At 42.5% G+C, this 26,768-nt stretch overlaps 1 protein-coding gene and 1 long non-coding RNA gene across 2 annotated transcripts; one reads left to right on the top strand and one right to left on the bottom strand.

The window, feature by feature from the left end:
- Nucleotides 1–508: 508 nt before the first annotated feature.
- LOC115362928 (uncharacterized) lies at nt 509–14,915 on the bottom strand. Its single transcript, XR_003928571.1, has 5 exons — nt 14,638–14,915; nt 5,212–5,244; nt 3,416–3,536; nt 1,712–1,842; nt 509–1,363 (listed from the first exon to the last, which is right to left on the bottom strand). It is a non-coding gene; the product is annotated as an uncharacterized LOC115362928 (long non-coding RNA).
- Nucleotides 14,916–17,170: 2,255 nt separating this feature from the next.
- Nucleotides 17,171–26,709, top strand: fscn2a (fascin actin-bundling protein 2a, retinal). The gene is made up of 5 exons (XM_030058473.1): nt 17,171–18,236; nt 23,818–23,974; nt 24,092–24,213; nt 24,330–24,497; nt 25,356–26,709. The coding sequence occupies exons 1-5, from the start codon at nt 17,414–17,416 to the stop codon at nt 25,559–25,561; spliced, it is 1,476 nt and encodes a 491-aa protein (XP_029914333.1). The 5' UTR covers nt 17,171–17,413; the 3' UTR covers nt 25,562–26,709.
- The last annotated feature ends 59 nt before the right edge of the window (nt 26,710–26,768 follow it).

The raw sequence follows: 26,768 nt of genomic DNA, 5'->3' as shown, positions 1-26,768 counted from the left end.
TGTCTGGTGCAGCTCGCTCGGCATCCAGACTGTGTTGCCCAGAGTCAACGGGAGGAATGCTTCCCTGCACAAATATCTACACCTCATAAATGTCTCGCCCTCTGCCTGACCCTGTCTGGCCTCTGACTGCTGGGGGGTTGAGCAGGGGACACACAGTCTTGTGTCTGTGTTAGTGTGTCTGTGTGTGTGTGTGTTGCAGTCAGGTTTAGGTAAGAGCCTGGATTGCAACAAGGTACTAGGAGAGGAGAGTGGGACAAACAGATCACTCAGACGCTGACTCTGCTTCTTCTTAAGGGGCATTAAAGCCCTCGTCATTAATTTTGGGAGCATATCAATTATGGTCCAGTAATAACCCATCCGTTCTGCATCTATAGTACTGCAGGATTTTCCAAGCACTACCTTCCTCTATGCGGTGAATCAAATGTGCAGCCTTGGTATATAAAACACTTCTATGATGTCTGCATTTATATGTACAGATATATTGAGGAGCAAGACTTGCAGATGTGAGGATTTTAAAAACTGTTTTTTTATTTGAAGAAAAGAACAGTCAAATTTGCTGTAGTATTTGCAAACATTATAAATAATTAAAAAAAAAAAAAAAGTGACATCATTAAAACAGGCACGTTTGAGACAAAGCTGTCACATGTTACCAGTGTTTATGGGCTTTGTTGACAAATCTACAGGTAAAAAATACTTACTTCCATTTGTTTAGGTTTGGATTAAGGAATGACACCTTAAACAGTTTGAAGTGCATGACACCTCCAAAAGCCGAAAGTGTGTGTGTGCACACAGCATACACAATGGCTGGCTTTCAGAGGTGTATTGAATGCTAAACCACCTGCTGTTTGTAAATGCCTGTGCTTCCTCATAGGGATATGCTCTGCTAATACACACTCTTCTCTGGCATAGACACACACACACACACACACACACACACACACACACACACACACACACACGCACACACAGTCAACTCTCTAACCGTGCTGTGTGTTGCTTGCCATGGCCCAGATCCAGCCATGCCACCCCTAATCCATTTCTCTGTTGCTCATTATCAGTGGCTTGTAAAGATTCTGTATCAGCTATGCTAAAAGAGCTTTTCACAGTATTACATGGGATTACTGTTGCTCCTCGCTACATATGTTGTTCACATACTCTGATGTAATATCGCCACACTGTTTACGTGATGTTGAGAAAATAACAAAGACGCCACGTGCATAATCTGGGTCTTCCCTCTTTGTGTTTGTGGGTCAGTCTGTATCGTTATCCTCTTTTATCCAAACATCATCTTTGCAACACGTTTCCCTCTGTTTCCCTCTGCTCTGTGTTTAGTGTGTGACAGTGGTGTAGGCTCACAATGCAGCTGAGTGATGGAAGAAAATGAAAGGAGAAAGTCAAAGAGAGGGAAATCAGCATGTACAAATAGGGAACAAGCAAAAAGCGATTACCTTATTTATGGATGATTGTCTGCTCGAAGGCAATTTATGAAAGCCCATGAGAGTTTTGGGGAAGAAGGAGATTTGACGAGCCACACGGTCTCAGCTATCTCAGCTATGTCTAGCCTATAACCCGTTAACTCATAACATATTTACTCAACTTGACAGCAATCACTGAATACTGCATAATCAGTGGATGGATGCAGCTTGTAGAGTTGTCTATGCTTTTTTTTGTCACAGTATCCAGACTGCTGCTCTTTGTGGACGTGAACTACCTGTGGATAAAAGATGAAGATCAGGGCAGTTCCAGAGCTGTGCTGAGACCCGGCTGCACAGTCACAACAGAGAGACCCCAGGCTGAACTGTTAAGTGGTCCCAAGGGGGTGCTGTGCAACTCCGGGGATTTCTGTAGAGCTCAGAACATGGAGGTTATCATGGGAACTTAGGGTTTTGTGCTTTATTAGATTCTTGAGGGGGCACTCCAGGGTCAGCCTGCACGTCTGGTGGCAGGGCTGCATGTCAGTTGTGTCTGCTAAATTGGCCTCAACACCTCCAAGAACCTGGGCTTAGTCTACCTTATTTGGATGCCTTCCTGTGTCCCCCTCAGTGTCTGTTACAAAATGGTACTGCCTCAACATTAGAGTGGCATATGCCCCACCATCCTTCCTCCAAATCTGTCATGAGATCTTTCAGTGTCCATAATATTGTACTGACCCAATAATGGCAGGAAAAGTTACAGCCAGTCATAAAAGAGGTCAGTCGCCTTCTCATACTGTCCCATCTGTAAGTGTAGGACAGCTGGAAATGCTCTACACCTCATAAATAATGAAGAAAGGCCTTTGGCCCTCTTAGGAGGGAGATGTGTGATCCAGAATGTGAGACTGGTGCAATTAGCTGCAGCAATCTCTGACAATCAATTGCACCTAAAATCAAGTTCAATTAAGCCGGGCTGCACATAATCAACCCATGGGCTCCTATTAAGGATGCTAAGTGCAAATCTGAGAAACCTTGATTGGTCTCCTCTGTAAAAAGTGTGATTATTATCACAACCTTTATGATTAACTGTCCAACAAAATAGCATACTGGTCATGTACTGAATGGGAACTGAGGCTGGAGCAGAGCATTACTGCTTCCATCTTTTACAACAGCCCCCCGCCCATCCCTCCTCACCCTCCTGTGTAGTGCTGTTTGTGCATTCTTGTGTCGACAACCCCTCTGTCTAGTTCTCTGGGGTGTTTACCCCCTTTCACGGTAGCAGGCAAGCAGCTCCCTCCATCCCATCCCTGTTTACATTGCTCTTCTCCTCTATTTACTCTGTGCTCCAGCGCCCTGGCGCACCGTGCTCCAAACAGCTGTTCCATTATGGAGAGAGCAGGCGCTCCAACCACACAGTGCTGCCACACAGCTCTCTCCTGACAGCCCACCATGGTCGCCCCCACGATAACTGCCTGGCTCCACTGGCACGCCTGCCATTGTTGCCATACAGCTCAGCCTCCCCTAATGCCAGGGTGGCTTCTGGGCACGGAGTCAGCCAGGGCAACTGTTGGAGATTGTCTCCAAATCGCAAGACAAATTTGCCAAGTTCAGCTTTTGATTAAGTGTCTCTGTCTGGATGCAGTACTGTGGTGATTCACTACAAGCTGCAATCATATCCAGATGATCTAGCATAAACATCTTTACAATGAAAGGGGGCTTTTATAACATGTCGTTATAAAACATGCTGTGCTCTCTTCACTTGACTGTGTTCTTTTTGGGTTACTTAGACAGTATATCCTGTTACCACATGACATCATTTGTAGCTGCCATTATTTCTCAGAGCATAAGGGGCCTGCCTCTCAAACCTGTGCTTTGCCATGCCTCACTTGCTATGCTTTGGCTGGCTTGCTGTCAGGTAAAAGAAAGGCTATTGTCTAACTGACTGTCTTAGGGTCATGCTATACCATGAACCTCATGTGAACTATTTTTTTTTTTTTTTTTACCTCTGCATGTTCTTTTTCCTGCTGGTGCGCACAGCTGGTGCTGAGTCAGGAGAGAGGAAACCTGGGAGAAAGGCCACCAAGCATCCCCGGGCTCCCAGTAGACCACTGCACAGCCCCGCGGCTACAGGGACAGGAGACACTCCATTAATCACAATACAATAGCTCCTGCCTGGGGCCAGAAGAATATGGGCCTGTTTGTTTCTATATGTTGCTGCACGTGTGTGAGAGTGCAAACGCGTGAACTGGTGGCTCTGTGTGCGTGTGTGTGTGTGTATGCCGCTCTCTGTCTCTCGCTCTTTCTCTCTTGTAGGTGTGCTTACACATGTCTCATACAGCATGACAATAACCTACTTCCTCCACTATTATGTCAACAATACAGTACATTACAAGCATGAAGAACTGGTACCATGCAATCTGAATCTTTGAATGTAATTCCTCAGAAGCACTGACCTGATAGAAGCAAATAAAAAAATGACTATGCTGCTATGGCAACAGTACAAATCACTAAACAAAATCCAATTCTCACAAGGCCAATGCCACTGAAACACTATTGCCCTTTCTGCATGGAAATTTCTGTGGACTGACTTACTGTATATGGGCAGTATGTTGCGGTAATAACTGATTTTTGGTCTCAGTCATTCATTCAGTCTTCTGCCTTTATCATCCTTCCCCACCCCTACCTGGCTGCCCACATCTGTCCTTGTCTCTTTATTGCTGTTGTAGTTGTTTGGCACGGCAAAAAAACCCCTTTTGGATTGATGTGCACTGCCAGGTAGAGTGCAGGGGGACAAATTAGAAAGACAGAAAGAATGCGAGGAGGAGGATTTCCCCTATCATAGGAAACAAGGTGGTCTATTCCAGAGAGTCACAAAGAAAAAGGATATATTCACCCCAAATCTCTTAGGGTAATTAAAACATGTAGGCATAGACTTTCACACACACATAAACGCACTGCTGTTAGCTTGCATTAGCCAGCACTGGCTTGAACGTGTATGTGTGTGTGTGTGTTTGTGTGTGTGAGTGAGAGAGAGAGAGAGAGAGAGAGAGGGAGAGAGAGAGAGAGTGAGAGCCAGAGCATGAACCCATGCATGCATGCCTATATGTGTGTATAAAAGTGCCAGTCATAGCAGGATATAAAAGAATCCTGCCCAGCTGCCAGACCCCCAGCGCAGATTGCCAGAGCCCTTAAACACATCTATGTCCTTCACTGGAGGGCTCTCCTCTCCTCTCCTCCCTGTTTATATCTAGCACTTTAAAAATATACAATCTGCTTGGATACTAGGCAGTCATAAGCTCCATGACTGGCACTTGGACATCTTATCAACACGAGTTGAAGCCCCTGGGCAACTAAGCTAGGCTTTGATCAGACATTTTGGAGACATCTCTCATTTTCCTCAAACAAATCCAGAGGGGTTGGTGTGCTAAATTCAAGGCAAACTCAAAGCACAAAATGTACCTGATGATGCAGGAAAATAGAGGACACGCCATATATGGTCTGTTTAATGAAAAAGGTGAGAGGCTGAAAAGAGATTGGTGCATGTGTTTGTGAGAGAGAGAGAGAGAGAGAGAGAGAGAGAGAGAGAGAAAGAGAGAGAGATGGAGAGAAGATGAAAAAAAAATGTTTGAGAGACGTGAGGATGAATAGAGGGAGAGAAACAGTGTGGGAAGAGCGCAGCATGCATGAGCCATGCTATGAGATCAGCTGACAAACATCTCTGCAACCCTGGCAGAGGCAAATCAACATCCATTCCCTGAATGGCCTGTGACAGTTGTTATGTACAGGGACCCAATTTCACCTTATATCTTCTCTGGAGTCTTAGTCCTGCGACCTATCAGTGGGAGAGAAAGAGAAACAGAGTGAGTGAAAAAGAAAGCCATAGAAGAGTCGAGCTCGGGGCCTGCTGTTGAACAGTAGGGGAGAAAGTGAAAGAAAAAGAGAGAAAGAGAAAGATGTAGACAAGAAAGAAAATGAAACCTAAATGGACCAATTCAGCTGGCGGAGCTACACAGAGAATTCACCTGAGGGCAGTCTCATGCCCTGTTTGTGTCTCCATGGAGACAGGCCTCCTGAGTGGGGGCTTATGTGCAGACTGACAGTAGTCCAGCTAGCCAGCCCAGCTATTGATTTCCACACTATTTCTGCTCCCCTGACCAGATCAGTGGATAAAGCTAGCCTGTGGTCAAGTCCTCTGCTCCAAACCAAACTGATGGTGATGGGTGCAGAGAGGCACTGCATCTTCTCAGTGTCAATGTCTAGATTTATTTGTATTCAGAGTTTTGAGAAACATTTGATACGTGCATGCTGCTTTCTGAAACCCAGGTCGAACATACAGCTCCCATCACATCAGAGAAAGTTTTATTTTCATCACTTCAAATAGGCATTTGCTCAGGAAACCCCAGCCTTGAATGCATTAAGATTTAAAGACCCCAGCCAACCGGGCTAAAGGCTTGATAACATCTTGTAGTCTGGTGCCTTGAGATATAAATACATCTACAGTACAGGGTCTATCCGTCTTCTAGCCAGCGTGGTTTCAAGCCCTAAGGCAGTTGTCCTTAATGACAAGCCTTTTCCGTCATCTCTCCCCACTCAGCTCCACTTCCCTCACTATCCTGACCATAGAACCAGATCAGGGGCTCAAGATGGCCTTTATCTGGAGTCTATTGGCCGGTGTCAGCTTACAGCCCCCACTCTGTACACACGGCACATTATGCAAGTTTTAATAGGTGATCAGAGCAGCTGTTGCCGGCACAGCGTTGATTTACTGTGGCTCAGAGAGGGCTTAATGACTACAGAGGCAGACAGCTCTTAACCCTTTGATGTGCGCTGGATAATGTAATAGGATCGGGTAGCCCCTTGGGAAACTTGCATACGCTCATGCACTAACATGCACATACAGTGGCACGAACCCTTTTGGAATACAATTACATTGTCTAAAAGCTCCATAATAGCAGAACGTCAACCTCTTACTACTGTACAGCAGACTTTAAATAACATATATGTTTGACTTGTACTGCCTAGCTCCCGGTAGTGTTTCATCAGGCATGTTTTTGAGGTCCATGAATGAACATGAACACGCACACACAGCCACCCACACACACGCACAAAAACAGTTGTGCTCCTTGTTGACAGGTGGTGCATGCTCAAGGAAACACAAGCTTACACAGCACAAAGAGCCCCAGCAGGCTTAGCACTTCAGCAGAGAGCAATTGGAATACTTATGCAGGAGCTAGCGCTATTCAGACCATGCAATATCCATCGCGAAGGTCAAAGGGCACAAATTCTGTTTGTACCTCAAAGATACCAATATCCTCTCTTTCACAGTGTGTCCTACATCACAGCTGGGCAAACAACAGGGCCTGGCACAGCCAAATAGTCATGACATGGTTTAAACATCTGATGACTGACAGCTTCATCAAATAAATAAATAAATGAAGTGCACACACATGCAGTTTTACACGAGCCTACATATACAGAAACAGAGACACACGCATGCAGGCATGCACACACACACACACACACACACACCCAAAAACAACACACACGTGCAAGAGAAATCCCACACAAACATTTAATTTCTAAGCAATAATCATTGCTAAAACAACAGAAAATTTCAGCCAACCTACTGTTTTGAACCTCCACCTAAACCTAGAGCCCGGGCCCCATTAACCCATCTAGGAATGATAGCTAAATTGTCCTCTAGCTCTCCAAGGCCAGCCAGGATGTAATCAAAAACAGACGGAATAATCAACAAAAATGCTCTCTATTCCGGTAAGGATGGCTCCCAAAAGCACATGAATTAGAGTGAAGCAGGCACTGGGACTGTGAATGATGTTGGGCTACCAGCAGCAGCCAAGTCACTGTCTCCCAATGCCAAGTGAGAGGATGCCAAGCACTTCCTGCTGTAAACAATCTACCCACAGACGGAGAAAGAGGGGAGGAAACCTTTGAATGAGAAACAACAGGAGACGTAGAGTAGACCCAGTTGCTCAATGAAAATTTCTCCTATGAACAAATGTGCTCAATTTGTCAGACAAGCTACGGTAGTCGGTTTGAGGGAAATGTGTGTGTGTGTGTTTTGTGTGTGTTGTGTGCAAGGACAACTGGCATCTCTCTTTGTGTAGATGCACACAGAGCAAGTGCTCGGGGCTTATGGAGACAGACGTTGGATATACAGCTTGGCTGAGCTCACACTACATAATAAGGGCGCTCTCTCTCTCTTTTTCTTTTTCTCTCTCCTTCTCTCTCTCTCTCTCTCTCTCTGACTCTCCTCCCTCACACTCTCCCATGCATTCCAACTGTTGGCATAACTCCTCGTCTTCTAGCCAGTTTGATTAGCTATCAGTGCCAATATCGATCCCACCTGTCACCACATGGGCAGACCTCATGGCACTGACAGTGATCCACATTCTTAATTGTTCTGTGTGTCTATTCACACGACAACACTGGTGTGAATTTAGTCTTAATTCACATACTGGCAATGCTCCCCTTCTGTATTTCAAGAAAATATCGCCCTATATAAGATCTTCTCCTTGTGCTGTTGTGCATCTTTCCTCTTTTCTCCCACCCTGGCTACTGTAACAATCCTGCTATCCTCCTCTTGTTCAAGGAGGCCAAAGAAAATGATCCTCTGACCCTCTAAAAGAAACTGGGACCAGCCAACGCTTTGGAAATCAGCATGGAAGGAGTATGGTACACAGACAGTATTACCAGACAACAGTATTTATTCACTTGTGTGTAAATCACTCTCTTTTACAGTCTCTGCGTGTGGGAATGCAGTAAAAAGCAAGGGAAGAGAAATGCAGCGCGAGGTATGTCTGGCTCTTGCAGCATGGCAGAGCTTGTATATAAATCTTGAAGTGCACAGAGCGAGATGCAGAGTCACTGAAACATGTGTGTCTGTACATACATTTCCATAGACACGCACATGCACACGTTAAGTGCAAATACACACGCAAAAAAACACACACAGACAAAACGTGACGGCACCCAAGCACACAGCCCCTCAAACCTGTGTGGAGGCCAATTTACACACATGCGCGCACATTTTTGCAGAGGCGCACACACAATTTGCACGAACACATCTGCCATTGCAATTCATACGGTCATTCTCTTTATGTGACAGAGACAGCGCTTTGTAAGAATGGCAGAAGCGGAGGCCACACATTAGCTCTCCTGTCGAAGCCTGTGAGCAGAGGATGACATTAACATGAGTGCCTCTGTCACTTGAAGCTCACCCTGTCTGTCTGCATCGAAACAGGAACCCCTCGGCACAAACCAACGTCCACCGGTCTGCCATTCAGTCGGTGTGAAACTCTTTTTATTGGTCACCTATTTACCGGCTGTTTTTGCTCACTGTTGAGGAATCCTTGTCAATAATGTATAACACGCTGTGAGGTGACCACTGTAACCTCCAATTAAGTTATACCTCCTTCTTTTTCTGCATGACTAGTTCTCTGTCTTCACTCCTTAAAAGAAAAGAGGAGGGGGGAGAGAGAGAGAGAGAGAGAGAGAGAGAGAGAGGAAGAGAGAGAGAGAAAAGAGTGGTTTAACAAGTTTGGCTTGCGCTAAAAACAAATGACAGCCCACAAAACAAATGTGGCATTACAACTGGGTATTAAAAGGCCTGACATTTACCAAGGCTCATTTATATGACTGCCTGTACTTAGCTCATTGGCAGCCCCTATTACATTGGGTATAGTGCAAGTGAGGAGGCCGGGGCCGGGCTGGGCAGGGGCTGGGCAAACACAGTAGGGTGAGCCTTTAACGGCCTGTGGGTGGGTCATCCTGTAGATGAATGAACACCTGGATTAATGGGGTCAGTGAGCACCGAGCTGCTGAGGAAGGAGAATCCCAGCCAAGGCAGCCATTTTACATTTTACATTTACTGCATGTCTCACAGACCGTCTTCCTCTGCTGGTTTTAGAGGGGGCAGCAGGAGGGTCCCACAGGGCCATAGAAGAGGGAAGAAAGGACATTTTTGGAGCTGTGTATATAGGACATGGGTTGTGGGAGCGCTAGTTATACAGTTGTGATTTTATGAACCCTCAGCCTGCTCAAGGACACAACCCTGTAGCAGGTACTGCAACGGATTTATGCTGATTTGCAAGAATGGCTTTCACTTACAGAATACATTATCGTATGGAATGTGTCTCAGGATTTGAGCTCACTTGATTTGGTGAATGCAACTTTTTTTCAGGGGATGATATTCTGCCATGATGAAAAATGCCTTCTTCATATTCACAATGGAAATAGTAGTGTCATAAAGTGTCGTTTTATCAATAATTAAAAGGATTTCCAGCTCAGTCTTTTGGGAATAAGTTGAGCTTAACTTGCCACAAGATTGCCTTGACTCCTCTTTAAAAGCGCTTTACTACACAACTGAACAGGGAGGGTGCTAGCCCTTTAAATCGAGCTCTGAGCGCTTGGCAGCCTAATAGATGCAGTCTAAAGGTGCTAATGGATGGCAACCTGAAAAATGGTCTTATCTGAAAAGGTCCAGGACAGTTATAAATGAAATAATCGCACAGAGCGCATTAATCCATGTTCATGCCCTAGGGGGGGGACCTCAACTCACCATTTGATCTGTGTGTGTGTGTGTGTGTGTGTGTGTCTGTGTGTGTGTGTGTCTGTGTGTGTTTGTGTTTGCAAATAAGCAACCCCTTTCACTCTCCTTTTTTCCATCATTCATTCCCTTTCTCTGGCAGCTAACAGCAAAGGTTTTTATTATTCTTTCTTTGAACCGGGAACCCCAGCAAGGAACCTTGCAGAGAGAGAGAGAGAGAGAGAGAGAGAGAGAGAGAGAGAGAGAGAGAAATGGAGAGAGAGAGAAATGGAGAGAGATGTGGAAAGAGAGATTAAAGACAAAGAAGTCACACAACCCACTTTGGCATGGCCACTGGACCACCACAGCCTAAATGACTTAAAGTTATTGCTCATAAGGTTCCTGGAGTGCCAGGCAACCCAGACACAGGAAAGCGGGGGTGAAGGGGGGTAGCTGAAGGACAGAAGAAAGGCGCTGTCCTCATTAGCTGAATACTACCTCCATCATTAGAGACTGTCACAAGGCAGATCACTGACAGCACATCCAGCGCAATCCTTCCACAGTTTAATTGATTCTTTACTCTTTTGTCAAGTGTCATGAGAATCTTTGTGCTGCAACACATAGGAACGGTCAGCCGAGCCTCAAAAACAGTTCATCACCCCATATCTGCAATATACACTCATGCTATAATATATTTTTTTTCCCATATGTCACAAATTATGTCCTGCCACAATCATTCTGACTGATCCCACATGATGGGATAACCTCTACATCAGGGGGATACACTGCTGGTGTTTTACCAAAATGCTGTCTCCAGTTTACCTATTGCCATAGTCATCATCTCTATGCTTGGGTGCTTCAGCCATGTGACACACTTTCAACTCAAATATCAATGATATTCATACATACTGCTATTGCAACTGGATTTCAAAGTTCAAATACCATAGATAATTCACTTGCCCTTTAACGTGTTTTCAAAGAAAATCAATTTATTCATCTATAAACTCGCTGAACTGCTCAAGTAACCTCACTGCCGGCAGGAGCAGCGGCTGCATTAATTGTTCTCTGCTAAAAATATCCCTTAAGTGAACAGTTGTATACACTGCGAATGGATTGGTGGATTGAGATTCTGTCCTACGCCCACCCAAAGAAGTTTGCTGCACGGTCACTGAGCAATTTAACTTTTTTGTTGGTGGCCAATCACCCCTGCAGCTCTACAGCTGTCCATCAGGAGACCTGAGTGAATGAACAACATTATTCTTGCAGCCTGCTCAATGAATGCATGAATGTTTGTTTGAATAAAAACACATTCATGTTAGAATTTATAGACAACATTGCCATCTACTGGACATAAATCAAATACCCCAATGTCACTCGGAGAATAATGTATGCATTGTAGATATTCTAATGAATACATTTTTTGTTTTGTTTTTTTTGTTTGTTTTTTTTAATAATGCTAACTAATTCTGACAAAGTTATAAGTTTAATTATTCCATTGTTTTTCTCTGGCCAACTGCACTAACAGAAAATAGTATAATAGTCTTACAGGGGACTGACTGAAGTCATTAGTAGTATGTTTAGTGTGATCCTATCCCACTTCCTTGATTTTTTTTTTTTTTTAATCTTTTACACTATTACTAAAGCATTTTCTGCAGTATATTTTTAACACATCACAACTTTGTGATAATACATGTTAGAATATTTATATAGTAACCTTAAAATTATAATAATAAATAAATAAAGACTGCTGTGGAGCTCCATCTTGAGAATAAGAAGCACGTTCTGAAACCTTATATTCCTGAAAAATCACAAGATGGGTAAGTAACATACAAAACATACTAACATACCCAAACAATATTCAAGCAAAAGTGAAGCTACACTCTTCTCCACCCCCAGTTTGGGATTTTGAGGTGAGACCATGTGCAGCGCATGTGCATGAGGAGATTTTGAACTGAAGAGGACTAGAGTGTGGGATGTACAGTGCTTCAAGTTAAAGTGAGGTGAACTACATGTTATGACGTCAAATAAAACAGTAATCGACCCATAAGCTTCAGAGATAAAACTGACTTAGAGGCTGATTTATTACTTAACCTGTTGACTTATAAACCCTGAGTGTCCCTATACAATATAATGGATTACGAGCTGCTGTAATTTTGAAAGACATTAACGCCGTTGTAACAAGACACCACCTCTACACTTGTATTTTCAGCTCCGATAAAAGCGTCCATTTAGACTACTTGTGTTAATGATAACACTCGTGCTTCATTATTAATAGGTCAGTTTCCTTCGATTTTATTTTAGATATATAAAGTTGGGTCACACCGTACTTGGGTACTGCTTCTTTTCCTCCTAATCAGAGGGGAACCATCTTGACACAACTGTCAAATGTCAGATTGAATAGAGATGTGCCACAGAGCACCACATGGCTAGCCTACTCAAACACACAGCCTTCATTTTTTTAGCAGTTGATGGTTAACTTCTTTTGTTTTCATCAACTGGCAAGACTTAAAAAACAACTGAATGGGATAAAAAAAAGAGAAAATATCAACAAATATCTCTTAAGAGAATGCCCAAGTCAAACAATTAGGTTAACATACAACAAAATTAGGAAGAAAGCACATATTGATTATCTAATTGGATTTAAGGTAAAGGAAGAGACTTCGTTCTTGCATTTCAATAATAATTTAGTTACAATTATTTTCAATTTAGTTTTTTTAGCCACAGAACAAACACAAGTTTATGATGTGGGAGACTTGCTCATTTAAGTGCTATTGTATGTTTTGGATGTTATGGTGTGAAAGGAAACTAATTTTACGTCACTGACACATCTGGCATTCAATGCCTGAAGGTCACTCGAGAAAACTTCTCATGTTTTTCACAACTCAGAGTCATGCAGCCTTGACCTGACGCCCACTGAAGTCAGTTCTGAGGAACAGAAAAACACAAACACATCAGCAGCAAGTAACCTACCACCTCAAAATATGTGCATACTCGTGCACAGTTTTTGGGATCGTGCAATAGGTACAATATTATGTATTTATTTTAGGTTATAAAAAGCTCTTAAGAGATTGAGCTGCTAAGATTAAGGCAGTAATCTTAATTGATCAACAAATATGTTGTATAACAAATGTTCCCTCGTTTAGAGTTAAGGGTCACTGCTCTACTCTTTTCCTAATGTCAGCTTAATAATATCAGAATTTTGTTGTTGTTGTTGTTGTTGTTTACTAACCTAACCCTCGTCCAAAATATTGTACTAAGGCTGCAACTTTATTGTTTGGCTGCAGTATTAACATTAAAAAAATTCTCTTGTGGAGCAATTCTCCACTGGACACCTAATTGACTCAACAGAAAAACACACAAATGTATTTATATATATATATTTTTTGCAATGACTGGTTACCTGTGTGGTTATTATCTCCCTGTTTGCATCAGTTGCACCAGGTTTGGCTTCCATTATCCAGATCTTTTTTTAGAACCAGTTCCAAACTGGCAAACAACATACCCAGATTTTTCCCCAAGTTGAATGCATCCTCTTCCTGAGTCCCCAGTCCCCCTCCACTTACTATCATTATGGTTGCATCTCCACTCGTTGGTTAACACTGCACACAAATAATCAAAACATTGAGCACACCTCTCAAAATTAAATGTGAATGCAGTGAAATGCATTATTTGTGGCATTGTCAACTAAAGAGGTGGAGGTAGGGTGTTGCACAAGTGTGTGGATGAGCATTCATCAGCACTGCATTAAGTTAAAGCTAAGAAGGGCCTGGTTTCTAAATGGGTTTGTCCTTCTGTTATGATGTAAAAATCTTCAATATGGGATTAAAATGATTCAGAGCCAACAGGCAGATTCAATACTGGATTCAGATTTGGTGAAATGCTTTCAAACTACCAGTGACTCAGCAGCAGATCCCATCTCACCAACTGTTTTGGCAGGAAGAACTAAGAAAACAGTTATGAAACAAACCTTAACGGTTCTTGGTGTAATGATGGTACTGTCTCAGTACTGCCCACTTCAAGAGCCACAGAAGAAACAAAATTCTTCTATGTGCTGGTCAAATAGTGTAATGTTCACAGTCACAGCAAAAGATATTAATGTATACTGTTTTATGTGACTATCTGGCAACAAGGGTGTCACCAGTTTAAGATATCACAATTACAGTTATAGATATCAGCACTCATGCACCCATTATGAGAATCATGGATGGATGAAGGAAGACTGTACTCCTACAAATCCATTTGGACATAATATTTACAAATACCCACTTGCAATATGCCATTGTATCAGCTCCCTAGCTCCCTACAATAGCAACCCACAGTGATGTACTGGGGAAAGGCAACACTGCCATCCAGTGAGCAAAGGGTGGAAACACATTAAATTAAAATTCAATGTGTACTGTAAAGCGTTCATTAACATATCATATCAGGTAAGAGTGAGCAATTCAAATCTTAAAATCAGCTTTTATGTAAAAAAAAAAAAAAAAAAAAAAGTTTCATCTACAATGAATAATAAATGGGATTCAAAATGGAGAAATTTGGGTGTTAATCCTAAGAGAAACACTTGTTGAGTTCTGAAAAAGCAAAGTAAGATTTTTCTGGTGCCCTTCCCCGTGAATGCACTCATACAGCTACAACAATTGCAACCTTGACAAACTACCACAACTTAGGTGCTAAACTTACCTGCCTGTTACCTGGTCTCTGCAAAATCGGGACTAAAGGGTAGCACTGGCTGTTAAGTGCAAGAAGAATGTGACTTTGATGTCCAAAATAAATAAATAAATAAATAAAATAAATCCTTATTTTTGCATCTGACCTTATTGCAAATTAGGCATACAGCTTTGTAGACAGCAGTCACTTTTGATAGCTGAAATAAACACAACTTACTTAACTTAGATTTAACAGAAATGCATCAGTAAATGATGACAAGTCAGCCGGCTGTTCCTTTCAAATGACGGTGCAATGCATTCTACAATAGGAGATCAACACATTCTCATCCAAGGAGCTGAGTAAGAGTCCTAACAGGTGGATTAGAAATGCGGTGTGAGCACTCTATTTATAGTGAAACTCTGTGCCAGTTTCATTGACTCACAAAATCTTAAGGTGCCCACACACAGAACAGCTATGAGGAAATGTATCTTCCAAAGATAACAATGACTTACAGGAGAATAAATGCAGTTCGGTTTTGCCTCGTCATAATAGCTGTAATCATATCCTCAGTATGCTGAATACAGTTCATTCAATATGTTGTGCTCAGCTGGTACTCACCATGCTGCACAAACTGAATATTGATGCAAAATGAACTAGATAAACAGATAATATTAAAAACAAAAAAGTCTAGGTGATAGGTTAACAAATTACTAATCGGAGCTCTTGGAAAGGCCTAGTGTGCTGTTCAGTGACAAGGAGCTCCTGCAGTGTCCATCCTTAATGACACAGTGGTGTCTTTACCTACTGCAAGGGCCCACCAGGTCAAATGTGGCAGATGACTGGATCACTAATGGACTCATCCCATTAGGTACGACTGACACAAGACCAAATGAAATAGAGGAATATTAAAGATAGCCTACCATGATGGCACAAGCAAGATGAATGCACTGCATTAGCAATCCAATGCAGTGCATGCTTTTTTTATATACTATTCTAGGTTACCACCAAAACTTGAACCCATGACATGCGCTTCCGTGATTGTGATTTCTGTGCAAGTTGAAGCTAGCTGTACAACTAATAAGATGAGCTAATTATCAGATGTACAAGGGACAATTAGACAATTAGTTTTAACAAGCTGATTGTCAAAAAGAAGCAAATAAGTTACTGGGACTGATATATTTTCACATCATTGCTAATTTAATCACAATGAAGGGGTATCCCTTGCTACTCATACAACTATGTACTGTATGTTTGTGCAGCATTGTGTAAACAGATTTTATTCAGCTTTAGGTGATTACTACCCTTTCTCCCTAGATCACCTGGAGAGTGTTAACCCCCTATGGTGGTCTGAGATCACTATGCCAATCTTGTTTTCTGTATCAAGTGCAACACACTTGGATGACACTCTGTGCAATCAAAAGTGTTACTGGTATTGGTGACAGGCAAAATCATCAGATTAGCATTTATTCCGTAGTTTGAATCACACATTGTTGCACTGTATTTAGGATATCCAGATCTCCTTTGCATAAGTTACCTCCTACACCCCAGGAACCTGAGTGGAAGAGGTCTGTAATGCTCTTAGCAAGGTTGATCTTGGCATGTGTTGTGACAAAGGTCATGGAGCATGGAGTCTTGTCCTCCGCTACCAAATGGCTGACAGCCTAACAGAGGAGGGGTGGGAGGATTAAAAGGAATACTGAATGGAGCTAGGGAGACATTAGATGAGAGTTAACCAGTAACAGACTTTCAAAGTGAAAGCCAATGCAAGGCAAATGTGCAATTCTTAATTACATTCAAATCTGTCCTATTCAAATTCCTCTAAGATGAACTCAGAGACTTCACTAATTTAAATATCCCCATGAGGAAACTTAGACCAAACAAAAGCTGTTTTTCATAAGGAGTGGAGCAAAACAGGTAACAACATTTTGATCGGAAAACCTTTCAACAGCTTTGAGAAGTTAAACTACACTTCTCAATAGTCATTCCCTGGAAAAAGTAAATGTGAAACAAAATGATATTCAAATATTTGCATTGAGCCTTTAACATGTGGACGTTTTATTTATGGGCAGGACACACTGTTCAAGTTGTGCTTGCATTTACACATACTGACCCTTAGAAACCTCAATCAATCTTGGACAAAACCTGTTTGTAAAGGGGGTCGCTAGAGAGGGAGAAGCTGTGGGGAGGGACCAAGAGCACCTTTACTCTCTGGACATTTTCCAATTAGGCTGTGGCTCGCCAGCAGATCAAAGCTAGGATAATCCTAGGGTTGGATAGCGTGGCTACTAGTATATGGGACTAAATGTGTGAGTGAGACCCAGTGGGGAGTGGGCTTGACAAATGAGAGTGTCAGTGTGAATTATATGGAGGGAGGACAAGCAAGAAGGAGAAAAGGTAGAGACATGACAGCAAAGGAAGATGTGAAACAGATAGAGAATGAAACTGCACTGAGTGTGTAACAGGGCAAGAGAGGGAGGAGTGGAGGTGTAGGGTTGGTATGTGACGTCAGCGGCTTGTTGGATTGAGGTGCTGTGTCCTGCTGATTTTAATCCCAACTGATTAAGGAACAGAGAGCAAGCCGTCTGGGGAAGGGAGAGAGAGAGAGAGAGAGAGCGTGTAAGAGCGTAAGAGAGGAACACGGAACATTCCATTAAGGGAGATAAGTGAAGCTAATTTACAGCTTGAGAGACGGAAAAGATCAAACATTTGCTTTCTCCTTTCTATCTCGTGTTTGCTTTCCCCCATTACCCTTTCCCTTGTTTGTCCTAAACCTGTTCAGCTGAAATCTTAACGTGAGGACGGACCAAGCATGCCCACAAACGGAATTAATAATGCCCTGAAGCTGCAGTTTGGCCTCATCAACCACGAGAGTCGGTACTTGACGGCCGAGGCCTTTGGCTTCAAGGTGAACGCCTCGGCCACCAGCATGAAGAAGAAACAGATCTGGACCCTGGAGCAGGACGAGCAGGACAGCCAGGTGGTGTTCCTCCGCAGCCACCTAGGACGCTATCTGGCCTCCGACAAGGATGGGAAGATCACCTGTGGAGTGGAGAAGCCTGACTCTGACTGCCGCTTCCTCATTGTGCCCCAGTCTGATGGACGGTGGGCCCTGCAGTCAGAATCTTACCTGCGCTATTTTGGTGGCTCGGCTGACTACCTGTCATGCTTTGCCCAGGTCATTGGTGAGACGGAGTTGTGGACCGTCCACCTGGCCCTCCACCCACAGGCCAGTTTGCTCAGTGTGGCACGTAAGCGCTATGCCCACTTGTCTGCCTCAGATGGAGAGATTTCAGTGGACAGCAACATTCCCTGGGGAGTGGACTCCCTGGTCACTCTGGTCTACACAGATGGCAAGTACAGCCTGAAGACATGTGACAGCCGCTTCCTCAATAATGATGGTAAACTTGTGAAAGAGAACATCCACACTACTAGCTTCACACTGGAGCTCAAATCTGGTAAGCTGGCCTTCAAGGACTGTGACGGGAAGTACCTGAGCCCTATAGGTCCCACTGGCACACTGCGCTCCGGCCGATGCTCTAAGCCTGGAAAGGATGAGCTGTTTGATCTAGAGGAGAGTCATCCACAAGTAGTGTTTCAAGCTGCTAATAAAAGATTTGTCTCCGTCAAGCAAGGTAATGAACCACATTACTGTGGTGAGAAACAGCACACATGTTTTTAATGTGATCACCTGTCTTTGTCGTGCAATAGTAATTATTAAGTAATTAAGTCTCAAACTGAGAAGGGGTTGAGGTGCTGCACATTTAGTTCAAAAAACAAGACCCAGGAGGTTTGAAGAAAGCATGCCTTTCACAATTGAAGTAGTTAAGGAGTCTTGATTACTGCAACTTGCATAATGCATAACATAATGCATAACTTTAAAGTAACTTGAAATTTCTCATAGTGTTGAACACATTTTCAAAGTGTAGTGCAATATTAAAGCTGAAGATGGGCGCCCAATTCAAGAGGATTTTGTTGTGACGCAATTTGGAAGAGCTTCATAAAAAGGTTTTTAAAAATGGATGTGAAAAAGGGGGTATTCATGTGCACCAGTTGTGGCTCAAAAAGCAGGAGGTCCTTTCAGAGAAGTTATGCTTCATTGTTGTTTACACTTACTGAAGGAAGAAATTATCAAAACAACATCGTGGCTAATGTGTCTCCTTTTAGAAAACAGAACCTGCAGCAATTTGCCAGTGCATTATTTTGTATTTCCTAAGCACAAGCAGTCGCAAGCCCTTGTGTACTTTACAATCATATTGTAAGCACCACATTAAGATATTTTTTGGTGTCTTAAAGAGAAATAAGTGGTCTGCAGGTTTCAGACAATAAAACTCTCCAATAACTTCCAAATTGCGAATCCATCAGTAGCTCAATGATAGTTTTTTTTTTCTTTTTCTGTTTTAAATTTTTGTCAATAGGAGAGAAATTAGACCGACTGTTCAATATTCTGCTGTTCAATCCAGAAATCAACTTCAAAGTTCAACAATACTGTGAAATTCTTTTGACTTCAGTTCAGCAGCCTCCTCTCCAGATCAGCCAGCTACTGCTCAGATCTGTATCCTGTTCTCCAATTTGGTATGATATTTTCCACAGTTTCTGAGTTTTAGCTCCACTGGTTGGGCTTTGAAGGTGGTCTTTCTCGTGCGTCAGTTTTGGGAAGCTGTTGGAAACTCAGCCAGGGCAGCTAGTGTGATCTGTTTAATTTTCTAGGGCACGGCACTCAGATGAGAAATTCAAGACGTAGAGGTAACAGCATTTAACTACGTATGTTGTGCCCTTTCAGATATTTGGGTACTTTCTTGTCTGCAGCAGCACCATTTGGTTAACTGCAGAAAAGGTTGATCACATGCAATCAATGAGATGACATAGAATAAAAACCTCAAAAGCAGTGCGCTGCTTTCTACGCACTTGGCTAAAAAGCTAAGAATGGAAACTCGGATCAGACTCTGTTTAGAAATGAGGGACCCAAATGAACTTGAAATGGCCTAGAATATTTAATTTCATCCTTACAGTAAAAACACCAAGCCAGGAACATTCACAAACCACTGAAAGAAAGTATTCCGTGCCTTGGATGCATGCTTGATCCAGTCTGTAGCTGACAGCCTCACCGAGAGAGTAATTGTGGAAATGAGCTTTGTCATTTTCACTGTGTGTCCATTGAAGATTAAGCAGAGCACCAGTGACTCCAGGGAAGACCTGTTACTCGTGGGTGTCACTTAATTACCATCAATGACCATTAAACTTGCAGCAATTGTCAGAAAAATACTTGCGCTCTAGTGTCATCCACACAGTGAAATTCTGCTTAAATTGTGCTAATGGAGATGTAAATCCTGGACTGGGTAGATAATGGCTCAGTAAGGCAAAGAAGGGGCAGCTAAAAAGGGACGTGTGGTCAGGCCTTACCAGACAGATCAGTTACACAGTCTGCTGTCGGCCAGGATAATATGAGAATCTGCTCTGCGGGACATATACGCAAACAGGCCAGTAATGTCAGATTACTAGGGACAAAAACTGGGATCTGTAGCAGCTTTTTAAGGCGTTCAAATTTGAACTGAAACAGCTAGTAGTTTAGATGTACACAAACTATGAAGTACTGACACTGTTAAGCGTATCTGGTTAATTACGTTCCTGAAGCAACTTCCCATTGTGCAATGATATGCGGCACTCATCGGTTATGCATGAATACAATTCTGGATTAACAAAAAGTCAAGCTCAGGTCAATATTTCAACAATCTGGGGCCCATCCACATAATATAGGGCAAAGAATTTCATTTTGAATTGTAGTATTTGGCCTTGTGGCAGAGACATTTTTTTTTTAAGGAACAAGGCACTGAAAGCTGCTTAGAGGGCCCTGTGGAGCAGATTTGCATTTCACCACTCAGGGAATTACAGCAAGGGAGTGAGCAGGAAGCTTGGAGGGGTGGCTGCGGGGGATTAAGGTTGTAACAGGCTTAAGAGAGAGGTTGAAGGATATTTCTGTGGCATCTAATTTGAACTGCAACAGACACAGTTCAGTTATATGTGTCTGTATATTCTCTGCCACTTCACACACTCCACCACACACAATTAACACATGTGGAGTAAATATAACACTAGACTGACTGGAGGTGAGGCACTCAAAAAAGAGGGCAGTGGTGGTTCATAGTGAAAACTAACACTGCCTTCAACAAAATTTGTATCTTACTGTGCACTGTTTTGGGCTTTAGTTACACAATTGCTTTTCTATGGAAAACAGAATAGCAGAGTCCTGAGGTTTACTCCAGAGTGGTGGTTCCCAAAGCGAGGTCTGGAAACGCTGTGGCGTCACATGCATCCTGATGTTTAACAATTGTCACAGTAGAATTACGGTCTTCGGCAAAAAACCTGTCTATTTTGTGTTTACCAGCAACTTCAAATCAATGATATACATCTGATCTTATCTTGACAGAACCTTCTCTGCACAATTATTTACAAATTTGTGCTGAACAAATACTGTGTGGATTGTACTTGCACAGTGTGAACAAAACATGGTCTCTGAAACTGGTGGTTACTTAAACTCCATACAAGCCCTTCTTAGACAATAGTAGCTATGTAATAGGTCTATATTTTTTACAGACAGAATGCTGTTACTTATTATCTATTTACACATTTATATATTTTGAGGTAGCTTCTAGAGTAAACAACTATGCCTGTTTTCAACTTTAATTTAGCCTAAAATTTCCCCATGTGTAGATTTAAAGTTAAAATAAATAAATAAATAAATAAATAAGATCAATTGTTTTATGGCTGCACTATTAAATTAAATAGAAAATATCTGAGGGCATAGGTGTCTCGTGCCTCATGTTATACATATTTCCCTGTAATTTAGCAGGACATACAGTGTTTGATATCTCTTCTAGAATTTAAAATAAAGTGGGCTTGAATAAAGCTCATCCACACAGCAATCATGAGCCAACCCATGAAACCTAGAGCTGAAGAAGTAAATCGATGCTAAAGGCTGAGGTAGATCATGTCAGGTGTCAACAACAAAATCACACCCAACTATTGAAAAGTAAAGAAAATACCACTTTTAAGATAAACTATATAATAAATGTCATGTCAAACATCTGACATTGGGGAACATTTGTGGAAAGGTTTTCAGATACTGTAGAAATATAAAGTTTTCATAGTGTATTAAGTTCCTACATTACTGTTATGTCCATATTTCAAGTAATAAATGAACTGCTTTGGTATTATTGATTTTTTTTTAATCACCCATCTATTATCCACTGCTTATACAGTATCGGGTTGCAATGATAACAGGCTAAGGACGGCAGCCCAGACATGCTTTTCCCCAGCCACATCCATCAGCCTCTACTCAGGAATCCTCATGCGTTCCCAGGCCAGGTGGGATATGTCTGCCTCTGGGTCTCCCGGTCAGACGTGCCCACAATACCTCCACAGGGAGGTGGCAAGGAGGCAGCCTAATTAAATGCCCATCACCTAATCTGGCTCCTACCAATATCTGAGCTCCTCACCCTATACCCATGGGTGAGCCCAGACATCCTCTGGAAGAGGTTCATTTCAGCTCGTATCTGCAATCTCATTCTTTTGGTCAGTATTCAAAGCGCATGGCCGGGGGGGAACGTAGATCAACCATGCAGTAAATTGAGAGCTTTGGCTGCAGGCTCAGCTTCGTCTTTGCCATAAAGGTCCTGTACAGTGACTGCATAATACTGCCCAAATCTATCTGTCGATCTCCCACTTCATTTACCCTCACTCAAGAACAAGACCCAAGATACTTGAACTCCTCCACTCCCAATTCAGAGGGAGTAACCCACCTTTTTCCTACAGAGAGCCATGGGCTCAGACGTGGAAGTACTGATCCACATCCTGACCACTTTACACTCAGCTAAAATCCATCCCCATGCATGTTGGAGGTTACAGATTGATGAAGCCAACAAGACTGTGTTATCTCCAAAGAGCACAGACTCAACCCTGAGGTCAACAAACTGGACACCTTCATAGAATTGGTGTGCCACACTCACTGGTAATGAGCTTTGCTTGGTACCAAGAGTGTGGACAAACTCCCACTCAGGCTATACAGGGACCAAATACCCAGAACAATCCCAGAACCCCATATTCCCACAGCATCCCCACTGGACACTTTGGGGTATGCGGTCAAATGCTTTCCCTTAGTCTACAAAGCCCATGTGGACTGGTTGGACAAACTCCTATTACCCCACTAGTATCTATATTAAGATGAAATGTTGGTGCATTGTTGACAGCCACAACTGAATAAGCATTGCACTTCTGAATCTGAGATTCAATGAGATCTTGGTCCTGAAGTCTTTCCAGCACCTTGGCAAAAGTTTTTCTAGGGAGGCTGAGCAGTGTGACAGTCGAATATTTAGTCCACCCTCTCCAGTTCCCCAGTTAAATTATTCAGACAGCATGACTGAGTGCTCACAAGAATGTTATCACCACACTCACTCAACATTCAGACCTGTTTAAGAGACCAATAATAATCTCATTATCTGTATAGTACCTTCTAAAAGACAAACCTCAGGTTACTCCCAGCATTTTTTTTTTTTAAATAAGTGTCAATTAGTCTTGTCAAAGCAATTCAACACAGCAAATATTATATCGTTGAAACAATTCAAACAGATTAGTATGTGAAGCCAGGACTGAAGATATCTGCTTCAGCTAGTCTGATTTAATAGTAACATTCAATCAAAATTATCACACTGGAAGCATTACTGCTTTCCTGGCAAGGATGCTTAACAATCTGCTCATCTGCGCAGCAGGGAGCCATCTAGCAACACCATGCCCAGGTGACCATACAGTGGTGCATGGCACATCGTGGCACCTCCAGGTGGTGACACCCACAAAGAAACAGCTTATATTAACATAGATTCCTGTAAAACATGAAGAGCTGAACTTGGTGTTAAGCTTCCTATGGTATTTATGGTATGAAGACAACAGCCTGCTACATGAATGTCTTGTGAAATGTATCAACACCAATTACCTATGAGAAGAAGTACGCCTTGAGTTGTGATAGTTTATGTAGTATGCGGTGCAACAACAGAGAAGACGTGGCTGCAATTAAATGTCACATTACATTTATGCAATCAAGTCTCCTTGGAAATGTCTATTGTGAATGACATTCAAGACAGTAAACACTATAATCCCTGTTATCTGTTGAACAAAAGCATAATGATCAGGACTGTCTTTTTTTTTTCTTTGCTTTATTGTCAGGGGTGAGTATTTCAGCCAATCAGGATGTGGAGACGGACATGGAGACCTTCCAGATGGAGATTGACAAGGAGAGCAAGAAGTGCATGTTCAGAACCAATGGTGGATCCTATTGGACTCTTGTGTCTCACGGGGAGATCCAGTCCACCGCCACAGAAGTGTGAGTATCCGCTTCAAAATGAGAGCTCTCATTTTGTGTTGGCACTGTTTATTCACACCCCTCTAATTTATATCTACTTTAGTACCCCAATCCACATATCCATCTGTTTCTATCCAGAGAGGTCAACACAATGTTTGACATTGAATGGCGAGGCCAAAGGGTGACGCTCAAAGCGAGTAATGGAAAATATGTGTGCACAAAGAAGAACGGGCAGCTCTCAGCAGTCAGTGATAATGCAGGTAAGCAGTTTCAGGTGACTTGTTCTCCAGTCACTGTGGCATTTGTTTCAAAAAAGGAAAAAAAAAAAACAAAAGCTGGATAGATGAGCAGTACTTGCCTTGTGTGGTCATTGCAGGTGATGATGAACTATTCCTGATGAAGCTCATCAACCGCCCAATGCTGATCCTTCGTGGAGAGAATGGCTTCGTGTGTCACCACAAGAACTCCAACACTTTGGACGCAAACCGATCTGTCTATGATATTTTTTCATTGATCTTCAATGACGGCGCTTACCATATAAAAAGTCAGTATTTCTGTGTGTGTGTGTGTGTGTGTGTGTGTGTGTGTGTGTGTGTGTGTGTGTGTGAGAGAGAGAGAGAGAGAGAGAGAGAGAGAGAGAGAGAGAGTCATGGGCTGTGTAACAATAAACAATAAATAAACAATAACAATTACACCATATTTTGACCTCCATCTGATGAAAATGAAGTGGAGGACTTAAAACAGTTTTCATCCGTTCATCACACAGTGGCATAGCTTCCAAACAGTCTCTCAGATTTCCACCACATTTGTTGTAAATGTGGGTCAAGGGCTGGGTAAGAAATGCCTGATTTTTTTTGTCCCTTTGCCAAAAGGTTGGTGTGGTAGTGGGTGTGACTTATCACAATATAAAAAGTGGCATATCTTTGAAACAGAAACGCTAATTTCCACTAAAAGTAGGAAAGTTTGGGCCAAGGAAGAAGTGTCTAACTATTTGCACCCCATTGCTCAAAGAGGGCATGGAAATCATTGTGGACATCACATATCACAAGCATAATTTCCAAACAAATTAGTATAACACCATTTTTGACGCAAAGTTTGTCCTGGGCTCTGGAACATCGTATCAATTTCTGACACTGACTAGGCCATGCCCATTTTTCCCAGGCCACTTCTACTTTTTGCTGTTTCTCCAAAGGGGCTCTTATGGGGTGTCCTCTGACTCGGCCTGTGACTGCCAACAAGTTGGTTGTCACACAGCCATGCCCACCTCTGGTTGTACTCTTTAATATTACAGATTTTGGACCAGAGGTATTAGCTCTACTGACTTTCTGCCACTACTCAAGGCATTGGGGAGGGGCACTAACTTGGAAAGACAGCAAAGATATAACCGACTGTCCCTTCTCAGGTGCAAGTGGAAAGTTCTGGTACATCTCCAGCAGTGGCCTGGTGTGCTCCGATGGAGAAAAGGCTGAGGACTTTTTCCTTGAGTTCCTGGAGCATGGACGCATTGGCATCAAGGGCTCCAATGGCATGTACCTGCGTGGAGACCAGGGGGGCACGCTGAAGGGTGATGGTACCACTGTTGATGCATCTGCCCTCTGGGAATACTGATCCCTCTTCATTAGGGTCCTCAAAGGTAAGAGGCAACAGAGATGTGGAGGACCCACTCTTACCAACGTTAACATGATGCAGACTGATCGGGGAATGTTTTCCCTGTTTGTATCCTAGCTGCCAGGTGCCCAATCCTCAATTTTTTATTGGGAAGAAGTGAAGACTTTAGGAATGTATTTGTGTGTAAGTGTGGGGGTGTGTGCTTTTTTTTTTTTTTTTTTCCAAAATTTGTGTTAAATGTTTTGTTCTTCAGATGCCAACATCAGAGAATAAACACAAAAATATGTAATGTTACTCTCACATATCACATATAAAGCATAAGTACATGGTGGCAGCCCCTTCTGTTTTAGGCACACAACTTTATACAATGCCAGTCCACTGGCGGTTAAACATCTAAGGTTTATTTCAACAGAGGAATGCAATATACTCACTGAAAACAATTAGCTTTATGTGGTTTAGCTGACTAGCCCATAGTCAAGTCTGTTCAACAGTACCTTACTCATTTAACTGATGTCAGCTGCCCCACAACTTTTCTTGTTTATAACCTTTACATGATTTCAGTGAATACTGAACGTTGCGGTGACTGCAAGCAAACATAATGCACCACTGTCCTCAAACACCGCTGAAGGCTGGTACCAATGATGTTTACATGTATCTCAACATACCATTTACAGCTTTAGTATAAACACAATGTGGGGCAAACAGACTGAATCTTATGCTGTCATGAGGACCTCAGTGCTGCTGCAACACATTTACTGCATCTAAAAAAGGGCAAAAGTCAGTATCATTGCAAACGCTCAAAAAATGCATTTGATATACTGACATAAATACATAGATCACTAATATTCATGAGCAACGGGTATCAGTAGAATTATGTCATAAATCTACATCAGAAAGAAGCAGGAAACCAAAAGGGGGAGCAGCTCCATATCTGATGGATTTTGAAGACATCATTGTTCATGTACCAGGTGTGAACTCAGCAAGTGCTGCTCTGGTGTTCTGCCGAGGGGCCTTAATCCACACTGCACTGTAAATCTTTAGATCCCCCTTTCTCATGTCCAGGGTTGGGTGGCAATATGTATTATTTTGTTATTTCGGTATATCTATATATTTTAACTCCAAATACTTGTTATGAATTACAGCATTTGTTTTAACCCTTTATAGGGCACTCATTAAAATACTTTGAAATTGAAAAAAAAAAAAAAAA

The sequence above is a fragment of the Myripristis murdjan genome, chromosome 8 (genome assembly GCF_902150065.1).
Source record: "Myripristis murdjan chromosome 8, fMyrMur1.1, whole genome shotgun sequence".
Classification (NCBI taxonomy): Eukaryota; Metazoa; Chordata; class Actinopteri; order Holocentriformes; family Holocentridae; genus Myripristis; species Myripristis murdjan.
The sequence above is the reverse complement of the archived record's forward strand: the minus strand, read 5'-3'. Positions and strand labels throughout refer to the sequence as shown.

Bases quoted from the DNA above. Each gene is read 5' to 3' on its own strand.
- fscn2a (XM_030058473.1), top strand. From the start codon at position 17,414: ATGCCCACAAACGGAATTAATAATGCCCTGAAGCTGCAGTTTGGCCTC. The intron at 18,237-23,817 runs GTAATGAACCAC...CTTTATTGTCAG, and splicing joins ATTTGTCTCCGTCAAGCAAG to GGGTGAGTATTTCAGCCAAT. The intron at 23,975-24,091 runs GTGAGTATCCGC...GTTTCTATCCAG, and splicing joins CAGTCCACCGCCACAGAAGT to AGAGGTCAACACAATGTTTG.